This window comes from Ciona intestinalis, unplaced genomic scaffold, assembly GCF_000224145.3.
Source record: "Ciona intestinalis unplaced genomic scaffold, KH HT000094.2, whole genome shotgun sequence".
NCBI lineage: Eukaryota > Metazoa > Chordata > Ascidiacea > Phlebobranchia > Cionidae > Ciona > Ciona intestinalis.
In genome coordinates, this window is record NW_004190416.2 from 726,102 (window position 1) to 744,164 (window position 18,063).

The following is an 18,063-nucleotide window of genomic DNA, read 5'->3' on the forward strand; positions in this document are numbered from 1 at the left end:
TTTTTGTAAAAACAGTTTAGAAATATAAAATATGGAATTTGAAAGTTGAATTTAAATTTGCATACAATTTCACACTGTTTAATTTCGTCATAATAGGCCTTATTTAATAGACAAGTCTCAAATTTCTTCGGTTTTGTAAAAAAAACTCTTAAAATTTATTTCTGTCGTAACTTTGGGTTAAAATTTTTTAAAACAGCGCCATCTTAAGATCGTTCCCGAAATTTCGGCCAGTATTTTCCACATAGGTGAGTAGAGGACGTTTTGTGGCGTGATGGTTTGCAGCTGTTTCGTGTTGACAACTTAAGACGTGTTAAACTAATCGAAGGTCGTTTGTGTAACTGGGTGTTTATGGAGGTCGTACGGCTTATATATATATAATCACTGTGTGTGTTTATTGTTAGTTTTGTAGACTCGTGTGCGTTTAAATGTTTAAAGATCATTAGATCAACGTAAACAAAAAGTTTCTAAAGTTTTAGGAAAACCGTAGCAGAACTTTATTTGTTGAAGAAAGGGGATAATAAGTTTGTAAAAAATGTTGTTAGACAAGAATTAACCAACGTTATTAGTAGCAATCGCGTTTGAACGAATTACGAATCAGGAGTTGCTAAATTCGCGCAATTTTGATTTAGAAAAATGCGCAGGTAAATGATTACGAAAAAACGCGCAGATAGTTAATTGGTAATACTGTTTCCTGATTAACCAATTCGCGGGGCTAGTGAAGAATCCTTCCCCCACCTTATTTGCTAACCACTAACCCCTATAACCACTAACACTTTTCACCAGCCTATTCTGCTATGTACCGGAGAATTCTTGGTGCTAGTGAAGAGTCTTCCTCCCCTACCTTATTTGCTAACCACGAACCCCTTACCCCTATAACCACTAACTACTAAGTACTAACCCCTATAACCACTAACTACTAACCCCTATAACCACTAACCCCCTAGCCATCAACACCTAACCTCCTAACCTAGGGGTTAGTGGTTAGCAAATAAGGTGAGGGGGGAGAAGATTCTTCACTAGCACCAAGAATTCTTCCCTAGTGCCCAAACCGCTTTAGAACAGTTGGCTCATTATCAGCTAATTCAGTTTATTTTGGTAACCCAGTTTTTTACAGTGTAGCACACTTAGGCAATTTATTGTAAATATTGGGAAGTTACATATTACCCAAAATCGTTTTGTTGGTTGGTTTTTTGTTTCTAAACCTGTACTTTTCCTGTGTAGTGTGTAGTATACTTAGAAACCTGGTATTTATTAGTTTTAACATGTTTATTAAAAATCTGCAAAGTTTTATTTTACTCAGAAATCCTTTTTTATTTTGTTCTTGTTTCTAAACATTTACTTTTACCTAGCACACTTAGGCAATTTAACTTTAAATATGGCAAAATGGGGAGAGGGAGATCCAAGGTGGATTGTGGAAGAAAGGTCGGACGCTCATAATGTTAATAACTGGCACTGGAGGGAAAGAGACGCTACGGAATGGTCGAGAAAAAAAGTGAAAGATTTGCTGCTGAATTTGAAAGTTGAACAAGAGGGGATGGGCTCTTGTGTTGTCCATGAAGTGCATGAGTGTATTGGGGAGGCTTCGGTCAGTAATCGGAAGAAGAAACTGATTTGTTTCTATGAGTTTAACGTGAAGGCGAAATGGAAAGGCTCAATGACAGGAAGTGACATCATATACAAAGGGGAACTTGAGATTCCAAACTTAAGCGAAGAAAACGATGTTTGCGATGTAGACGTGGATGTGAAGTTCGGGAAAGATCAAAGAGAATGTCGGGAGCTTAAAGATCTTATGCGGAAACGAGGAACTTATTTAATCCGGCAGCGCCTGCAAGAGTATATTGATTGTTTGCGCCACGATTTTGCAAAGTCGTTACAATTACCAACAAACCAAACACAGGGTGTTGGAAAGGCAAAGAATGTGGAGCTGGATTTAAATGATTTGAATTTAGTAAACCAGGTTCAGAGTAAGCCAGTTGAACCGAAAACTGCTGGAACTAAAATCAGCACTAAAAAGTTGATGATGACCGAAAAGTTTATGACCGACGTTCAGGAGTTGTTTAAAACACTGACGTTAAAAGATCGGGTGCGGGCTTGGTCCAGGAGTCCTGTAGAAGAAGATGCTTCAACTGGTGGAAGATTTTCGCTTTTTGATGGAAATGTAACTGGAGATTTCACAGAAATCATTCAAGACAAAAAGATCTCTATGAGGTGGCGGTTCAAGTCATGGCCCAACGCACATTTCTCCAACGCGACGCTCACTTTTACTCAAAAACCTGACGGAACGGAAGTAAAATTAGAACAGCTTGGAGTTCCCCAGGAGCAAGTGGAAGCCACCAGGATGGGCTGGAGGAATTATTACTGGACCGCTATAAAGATGACATTTGGATACGGGTCACAGATTTTATAATGACTCTTGCTGGAACAATATTTCAATCTGTTTCGAATAATTTAAATCTCAGTGAAATTTCCTCGCACTAGGCTTAGTGGTTGGTTAAAAAGAGACAGTTCATGCTTTAAACCTGGCGTTATATTTCAGTAAAAACTATTTTGTATAATTTATTCCACATGAAATTCATGTATAAGTGTTTCTAGTTCAACATTTCCAATGTTTCCATTTTTGTATTGACTTGAAAATTACGTGTTAGGAAAACTTGTGTGTTAGCAAAACTTTTGTGTTAGTTGAATTAGAGTCCTGTAATTCTATTAAGGTGGTTTGGTCCCCACCACAAGGCATGAAATGTACTGCTCTGCACTTCTGGTTTTGTACCTTACCCAAAAAAACTGTTTTAAAATTAAGCTGATTCCCTTTTTTGTGAATTCCTTGGTACATTCTGAGCCAAATGCAAACCTAGCAAAGTTAAGCCGCTACAAGTACATCTGGTTTTATAATTGTCCGTTAGATAACCAACTTCATCTTTTTCAGAAACTCTTTAAGTTAACAAAGACAACACGCTGTAATTAAAAATGTCGAACCTAACCGAGCTAAGCGATGTGCAAAAGAAGGAATTGTCAGATATTGCCCAAAACATTGTCAAAGGTGGACGTGGGATTCTAGCAGCAGATGAATCATCAGGTTTATATTCAATTTTCAGTTTGCTTTGAAATATTACGATATTTCATGCTGTGTTTTAGTTCCGCTTTTCAATCTTAACGCAGATTCACTAAAAGTTTTGCAGCTTCATTTGCAGTTTATTTAAAATAAGCTTGATTGCTAGTTTTAGTTATTTTCAACTTCAAAGCATGAGACCTGTGTTCACCTTCACTTTATATGTAGCATTTCACCCATGTTATACCCCGTAATATAAAGTCCCCACAATACTTAGATCACAGGTCCTAGCTCCAGTTTAAATATAGCTTTCAATTTTGAAACCCAGCCATGCAGAAATGTATTATTTAAAGCTTAGTGCAAGTCATGCCTTCAGTAATGCAGTGTGAGCATGAGTGTTTGAATTATTACAGTAAGAGAATAGATTGTGGAGTATGATGTGTTTTACATGTACAGTATATGATGGAATGCAGCTTAAGTTTTGTGCCGACACTGTATTCTTGCGCAAGCTTTCAAAGTAAATGTTGATTTTGCTCGAGGCAAAGTTAGAAAAAAGCAGTTTGTTTGCTCTGGTTTGACAGTGATTGTGCCCTCATGTCAGTATACGTTGTATGCTTGCCCAGGAAGTCGTTCATGTGGACAATGGTTCGATTTTATGAAGGGTCATTTATTAGGCACCAGTTTATATATAAGTTATTTAAGTTAGGTAAAACAGGAGTTTAAAAGCCCTAATTTTTAGTTAGTTTTAGTTTTAGTTTCAACTGGATTTTAAAAACAAGAATTTGTAATTAGTTTTAGTTTTGACAGGATTTTTAAGCTAGATTTAATAACAATAACTGTTAGTGCTTACTGCTTGCTTTTATAGCATGTTTAATTGTTGTATTTGAAGTGATTGTTTAATATAAAGAATCCAACCCACAACAACTAATACCTAATTAACACAAAGATGTCAATACATATGTTATACCATAATCAGATACCTGTAATTTAATCGGTAAAACGGAAACTATTAAGTCTGTTCAATTAGGGGGATGTTAGAACAATAGCTTCAATATATTGTACGGCAGCCGGTATTCGTTAACCAATACAACACTGGATAAATATATAAAGAGGCTTTAGGGGTTGTATGTGTATGTGACCTTAACCTTTGGACTTTGCCAACTTATTAACCAAGCACAAGTCAGCAATTTCGATAACTTTAAATATTAGCACAGGGATTATAGGACTAGTTACCCAGTTTATATTAGCATTTTGGGCTTTGGGTTTTTGAGTTTTTGGAAATATCTGTGCCTTTGGGTTGACATTGTTAAAATAAAATTAAAATTATAGGTGAATGCAATATACTTAGGCTCTTCATGTTTGTATAAATACCTAACAGCAGGGTAAAACCTGAGGTGACATTGTTAAAAAACAGTTACACTCATAGTTGTCAAACATAGGGAACCTCATTGATTAATGTGGTGAATGCAATATACTTTGGCTCTGTTTGTATAGACAGCTAACAGCAGGGTAAAATCTGGGGTGACATTGTTAAAATACAGTTACACTTATAGTTGTCGAACATAGGGAACCTCATTGATTAATGTGGTGAATGCAATATACTTTGGCTCTGTTTGTATAGACAGCTAACAGCAGGGTAAAATCTGGGGTGACATTGTTAAAATACAGTTACACTCATAGTTGTCAAACATAGGGAACCTCATTGATTAATGTGGTGAATGCAATATACTTTGGCTCTGCTTGTTTGTATAGACACCTAACAACAGGGTAAAATCTGGGGTGACATTGTTAAAATACAGCTACACCCATAGTTGTCGAACATAGGAAACCTCATTGATTAATGTGGTGAATGCAATATATATACTTTGGCTCTGCTTGTTTGTATAGACACCTAACAACAGGGTAAAATCTGGGGTGACATTGTTAAAATACAGCTACACCCATAGTTGTCAAACATAGGGAACCTCATTGATTAATGTGGTGAATGCAATATACTTTGACTCTGCTTGTTTTTAGATTTAAAACTTGGGTGTTAAAAGTTAAAACATATGATGTCATCTTTGTTTCAAAAGTTTGGAAACATGACACCCAGGCACTCCTAACTTTCCCTTTATGGTTTTGGGCCCTAATTGTTTTAACTTAAAAATCCGACTGTTTTTGCGAAGGTAATTTATTAGTTAGTTAGTTCCAAGTGTCTGCACTTAAACAATCATGGCCACCAGTTTGACTGACCAAGAAAAAGCACAACTTCGAGATGTATGTTCAAGAATAATTAAATCCGGGCATGGAATCCTTGCAGCGGATGAGAGCACTGGTAGGTGGAACTATAGGCACCAAACCTGGGGAGGCAGGGGGGCAGGTTTCCCCGGGAATTTCACTGCATAAATCAGTGACTAAAACAGACAATAAAGTGAAGTTTTTGCACATGATTGTGAGTCTAAGCCCACTTATCTGTTCTACGTTGGTAAAGGCCTACAGTGTGACACATCATAAGACTTGACAAATAGGCCAGAATTGGCCAACCCCCCCTGCTGTTCAAAGTTTGGTGCCTATGGTTGTATTTGTTCAATGGTGAGTCAAGAAATTAATCAAGCAGAGAATTTCTTTTACTATGAGATCAATACAATCAAGGTATTGGAAAAAATCGAATTAAGTTTGTTTCCAATCAATACACTTATGCAATGGATGATCGAGTCTTCTTAATCTCTTTGCTGTTTGTTGTTGTTTATTAAAGTTTTATTGTGTGTTCTGCATGAAAGTTAGTAGTGTGATTATGTGAGTTGTTATTAATTTATGTGCTTACTGTCAGTGGCGGGCAAATCCAAATTATTTGGGAGCAAAAGCAACTTGTATCGCAACTTAACCGTTTTAATACCTTGCAAATTTATCATTTTTATAATAATGTCGTTTTTCGGGGTGCGACTGCCCTCCACGCATCCCCAGGATGTCCGCCACTGCCCACTGCATTACAAACTGAATGACAATGACTACTTAACACTGCACAGCTTAAACCATAAACTATTTCATTAGTTTAAACTTCAGTAGTTTATTAAAGGGTACTAGGCAAACTTTTTTTAGAAACCCACTTTTTTTACAAAATGGTTGACCAAGCTTTGTATATTGGGAAATATTGAACTCTTAAAACAAAGAACCAGGTTACACAACTATATTTTGTTAAACAAAAAAATGTAATTATTTTTTTTTACTTTTTAAAAAAGTTTTTAATTTTGCCATTCTAAGTGCCCCCTGTTTATTATTGCCTTTATAATACATAGACAACATCACTTAGCATTTTAACATCATTTAACCAACCATTGTTGCATTAGGAACAATGGGAAAGCGCTTGGACATGATCAAGGTGGAAAACATTGAAGAAAACCGACGCCAGTACAGACAATTGTTGATGTCTACCAACGCGGATATTTGTAAGTATTGTTGTATTTTTTGTTGGTTTGGTCAGTTATATCCTCGTGGGTGGGAACTTGAGTGACTTATCCATGGTTGCCACTCCCATGCCCACAGTCGAGTTGCTGAAGCTATTACAGTGTGTGGATAAGCAGGCATGACTTTTGGTTGGTTTGGTCATTTATATTCTCTTGGGTGGGAACTTTAGTTACTTATCCATGGTTGCCACTCCCATGCCCACAGTCGAGTTGCTGAAGCTATTGCAGTGTGTGGATAAGCAGACATGACTTTTGGTTGGTTTGGTCATTTATATCCTGTGGGTGGGAACTTGAGTGACTTATCCATGGTTGCCACTCCCATGCCCACAGTCGAGTTGCTGAAGCTATTGCAGTGTGTGGATAAGCAGACATGACTTTTGGTTGGTTTGGTCATTTATATTCTCGTGGGTGGGAACTTGAGTGACTTATCCATGGTTGCCACTCCCATGTCTACAGTCGAGTTGCTGAAACTATTGCAGTGTGTGGATAAGCAGACATGACTTTTGGTTAGTTTGGTCATTTATATTCTCGTGGGTGGAAGGAACTTGAGTGACTTATCCATGGTTGCCACTCCCATGCCCACAGTCGAGTTGCTGCAGCTAATGCAGTGTGTGGATAGGGAGACATGACTTTTAGTTGAACAATTTATTAACGGTTTAGAATAAAACAATAAAAGAAAACTATCTTTCCCCAATATGACCCGCAAGCGGTCCTTATTTTAACAATTTATTTCAAACAGCGGAATATCTTGGGGGAATCATCTTGTTTCATGAAACTTTGTACCAGAAGGATGATAACGGCAAACTTCTCAAAGATCTCATGGTAGAAAAAGGCATTGCTATCGGTATTAAGGTAAAGAATTATTCCATAACTCTGATCAGGGTATTACATGAATTTACGAGGTGGGCGAACTCTGTTTTGAAACATTTCTTTACGCGATCGCAAAAATGGATGTCCGGAGCGAATAAGTGGGCTATTTATTGCTTGTATTAACAAAAAGAAGGTCCAATACTCCTGCTGAATATACTTTGTAATGTATTGTGTGAATCTGGCCTTGATCTAGCACTCATATTGTTGGGCAATTCTCGTTGCATCATAACAGAATACACCAAGTGCTACCTAAAACAACAACCAAAGTTCTTTGTACCATCTTAAATTTACCATTTTAACATTAAACCTTTACACAGGTTGACAAGGGAGTTGTGAAGCTTCTTGGAACAAAGGATGAGACAACAACTCAAGGTGAGGCATTGCCCAGGACCTCACCCATATAGAACATAGCACTTTACATTAACACCCATATAGAACATAACACCTACCTGTAACACCCATATCGAATATAACACTTACAATTCACACCTATATATAATATAACGGTTAAAATTAACACCCTTATACAGGCATGTAAAAAATAAAAATCCGGCCGATACCGGTTTGTATTTATATTTTTACAGCAGTTTTCCCGGCGCGTGTGTTCTGACGTCAAATTTTGCCTCTCTATCTAGCCCCGCGTTCGTGTGCCGCTTTCACCATGTACGAGGCTTTTGGATATAAGCCAACGATATAACACCCACACGCTGCCCATATACAATATACCACTTATAATTAACGCCCATATAGAGTATAACACTTACAATTCACACTTATATATAATATAACAGTTAAAGTTAACACCCATATACAATATAACACTCAAACTTAACCCATATAACCCATATAGAATGGAATATAACTCATACCTATAACCCCCCTTCACCCCTTAGGCCTCGATGGATTGGGTGATCGTTGCGCCCAATACAAAGCCGATGGATGTGACTTTGCTAAGTGGAGATGCGTGCTCAAGATAACGGACAGCACTCCTTCACAGCTTGCTATCGATGAGAATGCAAACGTGCTCGCACGATATGCTTCTATCTGCCAACAGGTGCGTGTACTTGTGTCTAGATCAGTGCTCTTCAACCTTTTTTGGGTTGGTGAACCCCTAAAGTTGTTGCGACAAACTCATGCACCCCTGATTGCTTTAAAGTAAAACTAATGACGTTTCGCAATTCCCAGTGATGCAAGATACGGAATTCATGTAAAAACTGTAGGAAAGCGGCTAAATTTGTAAAAAATGTTTAAAACTGAGTATTATTACTGAAAATTGTTGAAGTTTGTGATGCACCCTTGTATACACTTTTGTACTGGTGCACCCCTGGCATATTTTGGTGCACCCTGGGGTGCACACCGGTTGAAGAGCACTGGTCTATATCATTGATAATATATAATGGTAACAACTGTTTAGTAGGCTTTGATGTTAGTAGGCTCTGCTGTTTATTAGGTGTTTGTTACTGTGTAGTTGTGTATTATCTAACCTATTAGGTGAACTACCTTAACATAAGCTTTGCTGTTAAGTAGGCGGATGTTTAGCTGTGTATGGCTCATTAAACTTATAATGTAGATACTTTGATGAATGCTCTATTTGTTTAGTTGGCATTTGTTACTGTGTGGTTCTGTATAAACCATTAAACCTATAATGTTAATTACCTTTTAGTAGGCTTTGCTGCTAGAAGGTGAATGTGTAGCTGTGTATGGATCATTAAATCTATAATGTTAACTACTGTTTAATAGGCGAATGTGGAGTTGTGTTTAGAACATTAAGTCTATAATGTTAATTACTTTTAGTAGGCTTTGCTGTTGGTAGGTGCTGGTACTATGTTGTTGTGTTTAAAATCCTTGATATCAAAAATAACTAACCAGTTTCTTTAACAGAATGGAATCGTCCCAATTGTTGAGCCAGAGATTCTTCCCGATGGAAACCACACACTAGAGAGATGCCAGGAGGTCACTGAGAAGGTAAAAACGTTTGTTAGTAAATTATATTAAAAGTCAATGAAAATATAACAGATATTATACCATGTTTGTTGGGTGATTATATTTAGTACCGGTTTATAAACATTATATAACAGATATTTTAACCATAAGCATCTAAGTTTTCTCACTTTGTGTGTTGATGTACATATATTTTAACCATAAGCATCTAAGTTTTATCACTTTTGTGTTGATGTATACATGTTTATGAATCTATGTAATGCTTGTACTTCCTTATCTTCAGTTATTTGCACATGTTTATGTAAAGCAAATTTGCTATGCAGAACATTCTTCCAAAACTGTTCATGTTTTACAAAAATATTTCTTAAAAATTTCAATGCTATATTTTTAGTTCTGTACCAAAACTAAAATGCTGACGTTTCACATTTTTGTCTGGTATTTTCTCCCTGTTATGTGCAATGCTCTGATTGGTTGGTTTAGTGACACGCCTCTAAAATTTAAACCAATAGTTACATAGCAATGTTTAAACATTGGGTTGAAACTAAACTAAGACGCTTAACATCCTGCTGTATAAAACTTGTGGAACTAAAAATTTAACCTAACTTTAAAGGTTACTAGAATTTATTTAGATATATTATTGTATTAAATACAGATATATTATCAACTCAACAACTACGATTTATAGCCCATCTACTATAAATTGTTTTCAATATCGTTAGTCATTAAGTGTATGATGAACTATTAAATAAAACGCATTTTTGTATAAAACTTTGTCCCTAAAGTGTAATAAATATTCTAAATTTCTAAATATAAAATATATTATAGTAAGACTAATTATGTTTTTCATATTGTAGATTAAGTATTGTTACTTGTTAGTTCTGCTTTTTACAGCAGATTGTTAATATTATTAGCTTGTCTGTTCCTGTTATATCAGTGTATGATGTCATAAGGGTGTTTGTGTGTCTGCCATAAGTCACGTAGACTACCATGTTATACAACATACTTATGTGTAGGCAAACAACTAGTTTCTATATGGGTGAGCTCCTCATGGGATTAGGCCACAGTTGGCCATTACTCCAACACGCAGTCTAGAATATTGTGTCAATAACAGAAACATATAATATCAATTTAACTGATTAACTATGCACTAAATCTATTTAAAAGTAATATACCTGTTACCTGTACTCAAGCTCTCACGTGTGCAACACTGAAGAGACCTTACTGTTATATCGTTATAGTGTTGGGGTAATGAGGCATTTTTAAAGAAACTAAATCCAGTGTTTCCCAACCACAGGTGCTTGCAGCATGCTACAAAGCATTGAATGATCACCATGTCTACTTGGAGGGAACACTGCTTAAGCCAAATATGGTGACAGCCGGTCACGGCTGCACAGTTCAATATACACCAGAGCAGGTGGCAGTTGCAACTGTCACAGCTCTGCGACGTACCGTACCACCAGCCATGCCAGGTTAGTACATTATGTACCAATACTATTACTATTGGTGTATATGGGTGAGGTCCTACAGTGAGGCATGCCATGGTACTTGGGGTTTAGGCCAGAGATGGCCCATTACCCCAACATTGTATATGCACATTCTATTCTATATGGGTGAGGTCCTACAGTGAGGCATGCCATGGGACTTGGGGTTTAGGCCAGAGTTGGTCCATTACCCCAATATAGTGTATACACCTGGCATTCTATTCTATATGGGTTAATTTATAGTGTTGAATGCCAGGGTGCTACCACATGGACCCCACTAAATTTTAAACCTGTAACCTCCTAAAACATTAGTGCTTACAATAATATTCCATCCCAGGAGTTACCTTCTTATCTGGTGGGCAATCTGAGACATCTGCCACCGCCCATTTGAATGCTATTAACCAAGTGAAGGCTCTCAAACCATGGGCCCTGTCTTTCTCTTATGGAAGGGCTTTGCAGGCATCTGTATTGAAGGCATGGAAAGGCAAGCCAGAGAATGTTGCCGCTGCCCAGGATGCTCTTATGCACCGAGCTAAAGTATGTTTATTCTGGTATTAGTAAAATAATATACAGCAGTGGTTTCCGAACTCGTGTAACTTTTGATTGATTAAACCAAAGGATACCAGGTTCAAGACTTAATGCTGCCACTGTTGTGGGCGTGTATGTTCTTGCGAATGACACTTGAACAACACAAAGCTACATACTGGTTACTTAAAACACCGGTGTTATAACGACTGTTGTTGTCCCCCCATAGGGGGTTAAATAAGTTACATATATGGTAACTCGTAAGCAGGCAAGAGGTGTATGAAACAGAACACCTGTGTTATAACGACTGTCGTTACCCCGCCATGCGTGGATAATTGAGTTACATTTGTGGTAGCTCGTAAGCGGGCACGAGGTGTATAATTAAGTTACATTCATTTGTTTGTACTTAACCCACCACCCTTACACCTTTCAGATGAACTCTCTCGCAGCCATGGGAAAATACGAGGCCAGCATGGAAACATCAGCAGCTGATGCAGGTTCTCTTCACGTTGCAAACCACCAATATTAAACAACATTAATGCAGTCGTATTTACCGTTAATTAGTTACCCAGCTTTTGGTGCAAAGTTCACATTATGTTGTTGCATGTAATGTGTCGTAAATTCAATAAATTACCCATATATCTTGCAAAATACATCTGTGTATCGTTTGTCATTTCCAGTATGGGTAGAGCAGTAATAGCAAGGTAATTAGGTTTAGTAGTGAGTATACCACGTGTGTCTGATATATAAGATTAATAAGAAGACACCAATGTTACAACTCGACAGTGAGCATGGGGTGTATGAATACACCATGTGTGTCTGGTGTATAAGAAAACATCCATGTTATAACTTGACAGCGAGCATGAGGTGTATTTAATACACCATGTGTATTTGGTGTATAAGAAGACACCCATGTTATAACTAAACAGTGAGCACAAAGTGCGTGAATAAACTATGTGTGCCTGGTGTATGAGAAGACACCTATGTTATAACTTGACAGTGAGCATGGGGTGTATGAATACACCATGTGTGCCTGGTGTATGAGAAGACACCCATGTTATAACTCGACAGTGAGCATGGGGTGTATGAATACACCATGTGTGCCTGGTGTATAAGAAGACACCCATGTTATAACCCGACAGTAAGCATGAGGTGTATGAATACACCATGTGTGTCTGGTGTATAAGAAGACACCTATGTTATAACTTGACAGTGAGCATGAGGTGCATGAATACGCCATGTGTGTCTGGTGTATAAGAAGACACCCATGTTATAACTCGACAGTGAGCATAAGGTGCATGAATACACCATGTGTGTCTGGTGTATAAGAAGACACCCATGTTATAACCCGACAGTGAGCATAAGGTGCATGAATACACCATGTGTGTCTGGTGTATAAGAAGACACCCATGTTATAACCCGACAGTGAGCATAAGGTGCATGAATACACCATGTGTGTCTGGTGTATAAGAAGACACCCATGTTATAACTCGACAGTGAGCATGAGGTGCATGAATACACCATGTGTGTCTGGTGTATAAGAAGACACCCATGTTATAACTCGACAGTGAGCATAAGGTGCATGAATACACCATGTGTGTCTGGTGTATAAGAAGACACCCATGTTATAACTCGACAGTGAGCATGAGGTGCATGAATACACCATGTGTGTCTGGTGTATAAGAAGACACCCATGTTATAACTCGACAGTGAGCATGGGGTGTATTGAATACACCATGTGTGTCTGGTGTATAAGAAGACACCCATGTTATAACTCGACAGTGAGCATGGGGTGTATTGAATGCATCATGTGTGTCTGGTGTATAGGAAGACATGCATGTTATAACCCCACAGTAAGCATGAGGTGTATGAATACACCAAGTGTCTGGTGAAAGATATTTGCTACTTGGGTGATAAAGTAACAACGGCTCCCCAAACATATACACATTTTGCTGCTGCATTTATTTCTAGAAGGTGTTACCCCTCTCGTAAAACAGTTGCAAAAAAAACAAATCTGCAAACTCATATGCTGCAAAATAAAACGATGCCTGCTGATATTTTAGCTGTTCAAAAGTTTAGGGAATACATAAGGATAAAAACCGTTCACCCAAATCCAGATTACAGTAAGTATAAACACTCAATTTAAGGCCGACGCCGTGGCAAAGTAATAAGCGCAACTGTCTTTAACATAGAGGTTACAAGTACGAGGCTCGACGCCGCTACCATTGTGGACGTATGTGACACTTAACGACAATTGCTTCAACCCAGTGGCCACTTATTATCTGTCCGAATTGTTGGTCATACTGTCATACAATAAAATTCCAAAGCAAATTCAATCACAAAATTACATACATTCACTCATAAGCGGTCATTCATAAGTTACATTCGTTCATTTATTTTCTGAATTTTTTATATAGAAAGTGCAATTGCGTTTTTGGACAACTATGGAAACGAGCTTGGCCTGAAAAACCAGCACATTAAGGTAATGCAAACTTGTAGCTCTCTACTTTTTGCAAACCTTGAATTCATATTTTAACTTCTGTCTCATAGCAGTAAATAATTCATGTCTTGTGGGCCGGAGCCAAATACTATAACTACACTGTGCCAAATTTGAATGAATGTAACTTACTTTATCCTCATATAACTGGAAAACGACCGTTGTTATTATAATACGAGTGTTCTGTTTCACACACCTCATGCTTGCTTATTAGTTACCACGTATGTAACTTATTTAACCTCATGTGGCTGGAAAACAACAGTCGTTATAACATAATTTCTATTTTTATATTTTAATAGTTACTATTCTTCCAGATCTATGATGAAAACCACACGGTTGTGATTTTAACTTGGAAAGGAAAGAATTCTGATTTACCTTCAGTTTTGTTGAATTCACACACGGATGTTGTTCCTGTTTATCAGGTTTCTATCTTTGTTCATATTCATGGCAGTAGATATAACGCTATAAGCATAAAGTGTGTGGGTATATCATGTTTGTCTGTTGTATAAGAAGACACCCATGTTATAACTCGACAGTGAGCATGAGGTGTATGAATACACCATGTGTGTCTGTTGTATAAGCAGACACCCATGTTATAACTCGACAGTGAGCATGAGGTGTATGAATACACCATGTGTGTCTGTTGTATAAGAAGACACCCATGTTATAACTCCACAGTGAGCATGAGGTGTATGAATACACCATGTGTCCGGTGTATAAGAAGACACCCATGTTATAACTCGACAGTGAACATGAGACGTATGAATACACCATGTTTGTCTGTTGTATAAGAAGACACCCATGGTATAACTTGACAGTGAGCATAAGGTGTATGAATACACTATGTGTGTCTGGTATATAAGAAGACACCCATGTTATAACTCGACAGTGAGCATGAGGTGTATGAATTCACCATGTGTGTCTGGTGTATAAGAAGACACTGATGTTATAACTCAGTATTGACAGTAATACATTATCAAGCCCATACCTTTACAGGAACATTGGAAACACGATGCTTTTGCTGCGATCAAGGATGACAACGGGAATATTTATGGCAGGGGAACACAAGACATGAAGTGTGTGGGGATCCAGTATTTAGAAGCAATACGTGAGCTTAAGAAGCAAGGGGTTCAACTTAAGAGGGATGTCCATCTATCATTTGTACCAGGTTCGATTATTTTATGTTTGGTTTCTGCATGTTTCTGGTAACCTGATAATAAAAAGTTGTGGTATAGCCACAGTTTATATACATAATGCTGGATTTTTTTTAATCTTGATCCCTTTCTCTTTGTTTTTTATATAATAAAGTTTTCGCCATCTTTTTGAATTAATAAATAAAAAGGTATGGTATGATATATTGATATGTTAATCGCTCAATTTATAATGGTGGGTTTCAATTGTTTTAGATGAGGAAATAGGGGGTGGTAACGGGATGTGTTTGTTGCTGAAAACCGAGGAATTCAAATCATTGAACGTTGGAGTTGCGTTAGATGAAGGATTGGCTTGCGATGATGATTGTTATCGTGCTTATTGTGGTGAAAGATCCCCCTGGTGTAAGTTGTTGTGTGTTTAGTTATCCATGGTTGCCACTTCCATGCCCACAGTCGAGTTGCTGAAGCTATTGCAGTGTGTGGATAAGCAGACATAATTTAAACCCCCAAAAAACGATGTATTTTGAATCCTTTTTTTACATCACAAAGAATAATATAATATTTTTATGTTGGTAGGGTTGCGAGTAGTGTGTAAGGGGAATCCCGGGCATGGATCCAGATTCATAGAAAACACAGCGGCTGAAAAATTGGTAAAAAATTATTTACAGTCTTTTTATTAAAAATATCAAACTTTTTAATATATGTCTAACCAGGCTTAAAGCTGTATTGCTGATTTTTTTAGGTTGTTTTCAATTGTTAGCTTTTAATATATCTATGGCCTTAAATTGGCGGATAAAAAATATTGGTTACTAACTGTGGCCCTATTATATAAGTTTTATGTTTTATTTTACGATATTTTTATTAAACCTAACTTTTTAATAGAAGCCTAACCAGACTTAACTTAAGTTGTTTTTAATTGTTGACTTTTAATACCACAACTTTTAACGCTTAGTTTTTCACCAGAATTTTATGATCACAAAATTCCTTCAATTTCGGTCGGAACAAAAGTCCCAGCTCGATGAAAATCACTCATGCATGCAACTTGGTGATGTCACAACTGTTAACCTCACACAGCTTCAGGTAAATATATTCAAGCGACAATAAATGAAGATGTAAACATTCTTCAGTTTGTTACATGATAAGTCCAGTTCACACACAAAGTTACATACACGGTAACTCATAAGCTGGCACAAGGTGTATGAAACAGAACACCCGTGTTATAACGACTGTCGTTGCCCCGCCATGCGAGGATAAATAAGTTACATACGTGGTAACTCATAAGTGGGCACGAAGTTTATGAAACAGTACACCCGTGTTATAACGACTGCCGTTGCTCCATCATGCGAGGATAAATAAGTTACATTCATTCACTAAAGTTCCCAGCCATAGAGAAATATGCTACATTACTAACAAACATTATGCCTTAGGGTGGGATAGCAATGAACATCGTTCCAGCTGAACTTTCGGCAACATTTGACGTGAGAGTCCCTCCAAGTGTTGATTTACAGGTTTTCTATATTTTTACTAAATACACGATTTACTTCAGGAGTTTGAACATAAACTTTTTATTTATCGGACGTTATTTATACCTGTTGTCTTTTATATTTATTTTTATTTTCTTCTATTAAATAAATGAACGCGGTTCTGTTGTTTGAATAAGTTAGTTAAGTTAAATGAATGAATGTAACTTATTTTTCCTCGCATGGTATAGCGTTATAACATGATTGTTAGTATTAATACATTGCCTGCAATTTATTAATTTATTATTTCATACATAACAATGGTTCTGTCTATAAAACAATCATTATTGTTACATCACAATCACTTTAGAAATTTGAAACAAACCTTCAAACGTGGTGTAAAGAAGCCGGCAGTGATGTCACAATCGAATATATTCAGGTGATTTTTTATAACATTTCTATCTTTATATTTATCTGTGTTATTAACAGTAGCTAGAAATAAATTCCGCGAATCTGACTCTGATCTGGTGCTCATAGTTGGACGATTCTTGTGTAAAGAAATACAGTAAGGATCTGGTGCTACAAAAATGTTTTGTATGTTCCATTTTTGTAACACCATCCTTATTATTAACAATCTTATATTCTAGTATTTAAATGCTGTTTGTGAATATTAGGTTTTTGTTTTTGGACTGAAAATCTTGTTTTAGTTTTAATTCTTAACCCCTGGGTCACCATTTGCTTTGGTTGGGTCGCCTACTATAGTGGTTACAAAGCCTTTGACTGGTATTGTAAAGTTAAATTTATTGCATGCTTACAAATAGTTGTGTAAAATGTAGTTTTGAAAATTTGGTCCCCAGAGATTTTTATTAATTTATATTTAATATTTGGGTCACTGTAAAAAGGTTGAGAAGCATTTTGTGAATTTCTGTAAATTTAAATAAATTCCAGAAAAATACCGACCAATCAGTGACCTCAAAAGAAAATAACCCTTGGTGGGAAGCGTTTTCATTGGCTGTTTCAAAATCGTAAGTCAGTGTTGCCAATGGAAATATTCCAGTGTTGCGCAATATTTTTTGTATATTTTCTAGGGGTGTAAAGCTGAAATCTGAAATCTTTTCTGGCGCTACTGATAGCAGGTTCCTAAGGAAGGTAGGAAGTCTAGATTGACAGCAAGCATGAGGTGTATAAATACAACACATACCTGTTTATCTGGTGTTCTGAATATCAATTGAATGAAACAACTAACTTGAATTCCTGGTTGGATATATGTCTGATAATTCAGACAATGAATAAATGTAACTTATTTATCCTTGCATGGTGTTTTGTTTCATACACCTCAAGCCCACTTACAAGTTACCATGTATGTAACTTTGTGGGCGATTGTTTTCTGCATGGCTGAAAATTTAGACAACCCATTAGTGACCATTGGGTTGGAGAAAATACTATAAAGTGTCTTGCCCAAGGACACAAAAGCCTACAATGATAGCAACGGCAAGCCTCAGAGTGAAAGAATTTCCAATATATGTATAGTATATGCATGTACCTCATTCTCACTGTCTATGAATACCACCAACCCCTACATAACCCATATACACCCCCACCCCTACAATAACCATACACCCCCCACCCCTACAATAACCATACACCCC

General features: G+C 37.0%; 3 protein-coding genes across 4 annotated transcripts; all 3 read left to right on the plus strand.

The window, feature by feature from the left end:
• Positions 1-1,346: 1,346 nt before the first annotated feature.
• LOC100176348 (activator of 90 kDa heat shock protein ATPase homolog 1-like) lies at positions 1,347-2,923 on the plus strand. The gene has a single exon (XM_002123074.5). The coding sequence runs from the start codon at positions 1,376-1,378 to the stop codon at positions 2,405-2,407; it is 1,032 nt and encodes a 343-aa protein (XP_002123110.1). The 5' UTR covers positions 1,347-1,375; the 3' UTR covers positions 2,408-2,923.
• LOC100178673 (fructose-bisphosphate aldolase C-like) lies at positions 2,920-11,959 on the plus strand. Of its 2 annotated transcripts, none has more exons than XM_026838479.1 (9): positions 2,920-3,073; positions 6,373-6,471; positions 7,229-7,341; positions 7,677-7,731; positions 8,253-8,413; positions 9,241-9,324; positions 10,595-10,769; positions 11,119-11,318; positions 11,740-11,959. In XM_026838479.1, exons 1-9 carry the CDS (start codon positions 2,965-2,967, stop codon positions 11,833-11,835), a joined length of 1,092 nt encoding a protein of 363 aa, XP_026694280.1. In that variant the 5' UTR covers positions 2,920-2,964; the 3' UTR covers positions 11,836-11,959. The 2 variants fall into 2 exon arrangements, with proteins under 2 accessions (XP_026694280.1, XP_009861413.1); XM_009863111.3 differs by lacking the exon at positions 2,920-3,073 and adding an exon at positions 5,165-5,360.
• A 1,207-nt stretch (positions 11,960-13,166) lies between these two features.
• LOC100177060 (aminoacylase-1) lies at positions 13,167-17,563 on the plus strand (the record flags this gene model as incomplete). The annotated part of the gene is given in 11 exon segments (XM_002119716.4): positions 13,167-13,429; positions 13,724-13,788; positions 14,118-14,225; positions 14,800-14,971; positions 15,210-15,356; positions 15,531-15,604; positions 15,918-16,034; positions 16,382-16,462; positions 16,785-16,853; positions 17,363-17,439; positions 17,503-17,563. Coding segments are annotated over 11 exon segments (1,068 nt in total), but the record flags the coding sequence as incomplete, so codon positions are not given.
• Positions 17,564-18,063: the final 500 nt, after the last annotated feature.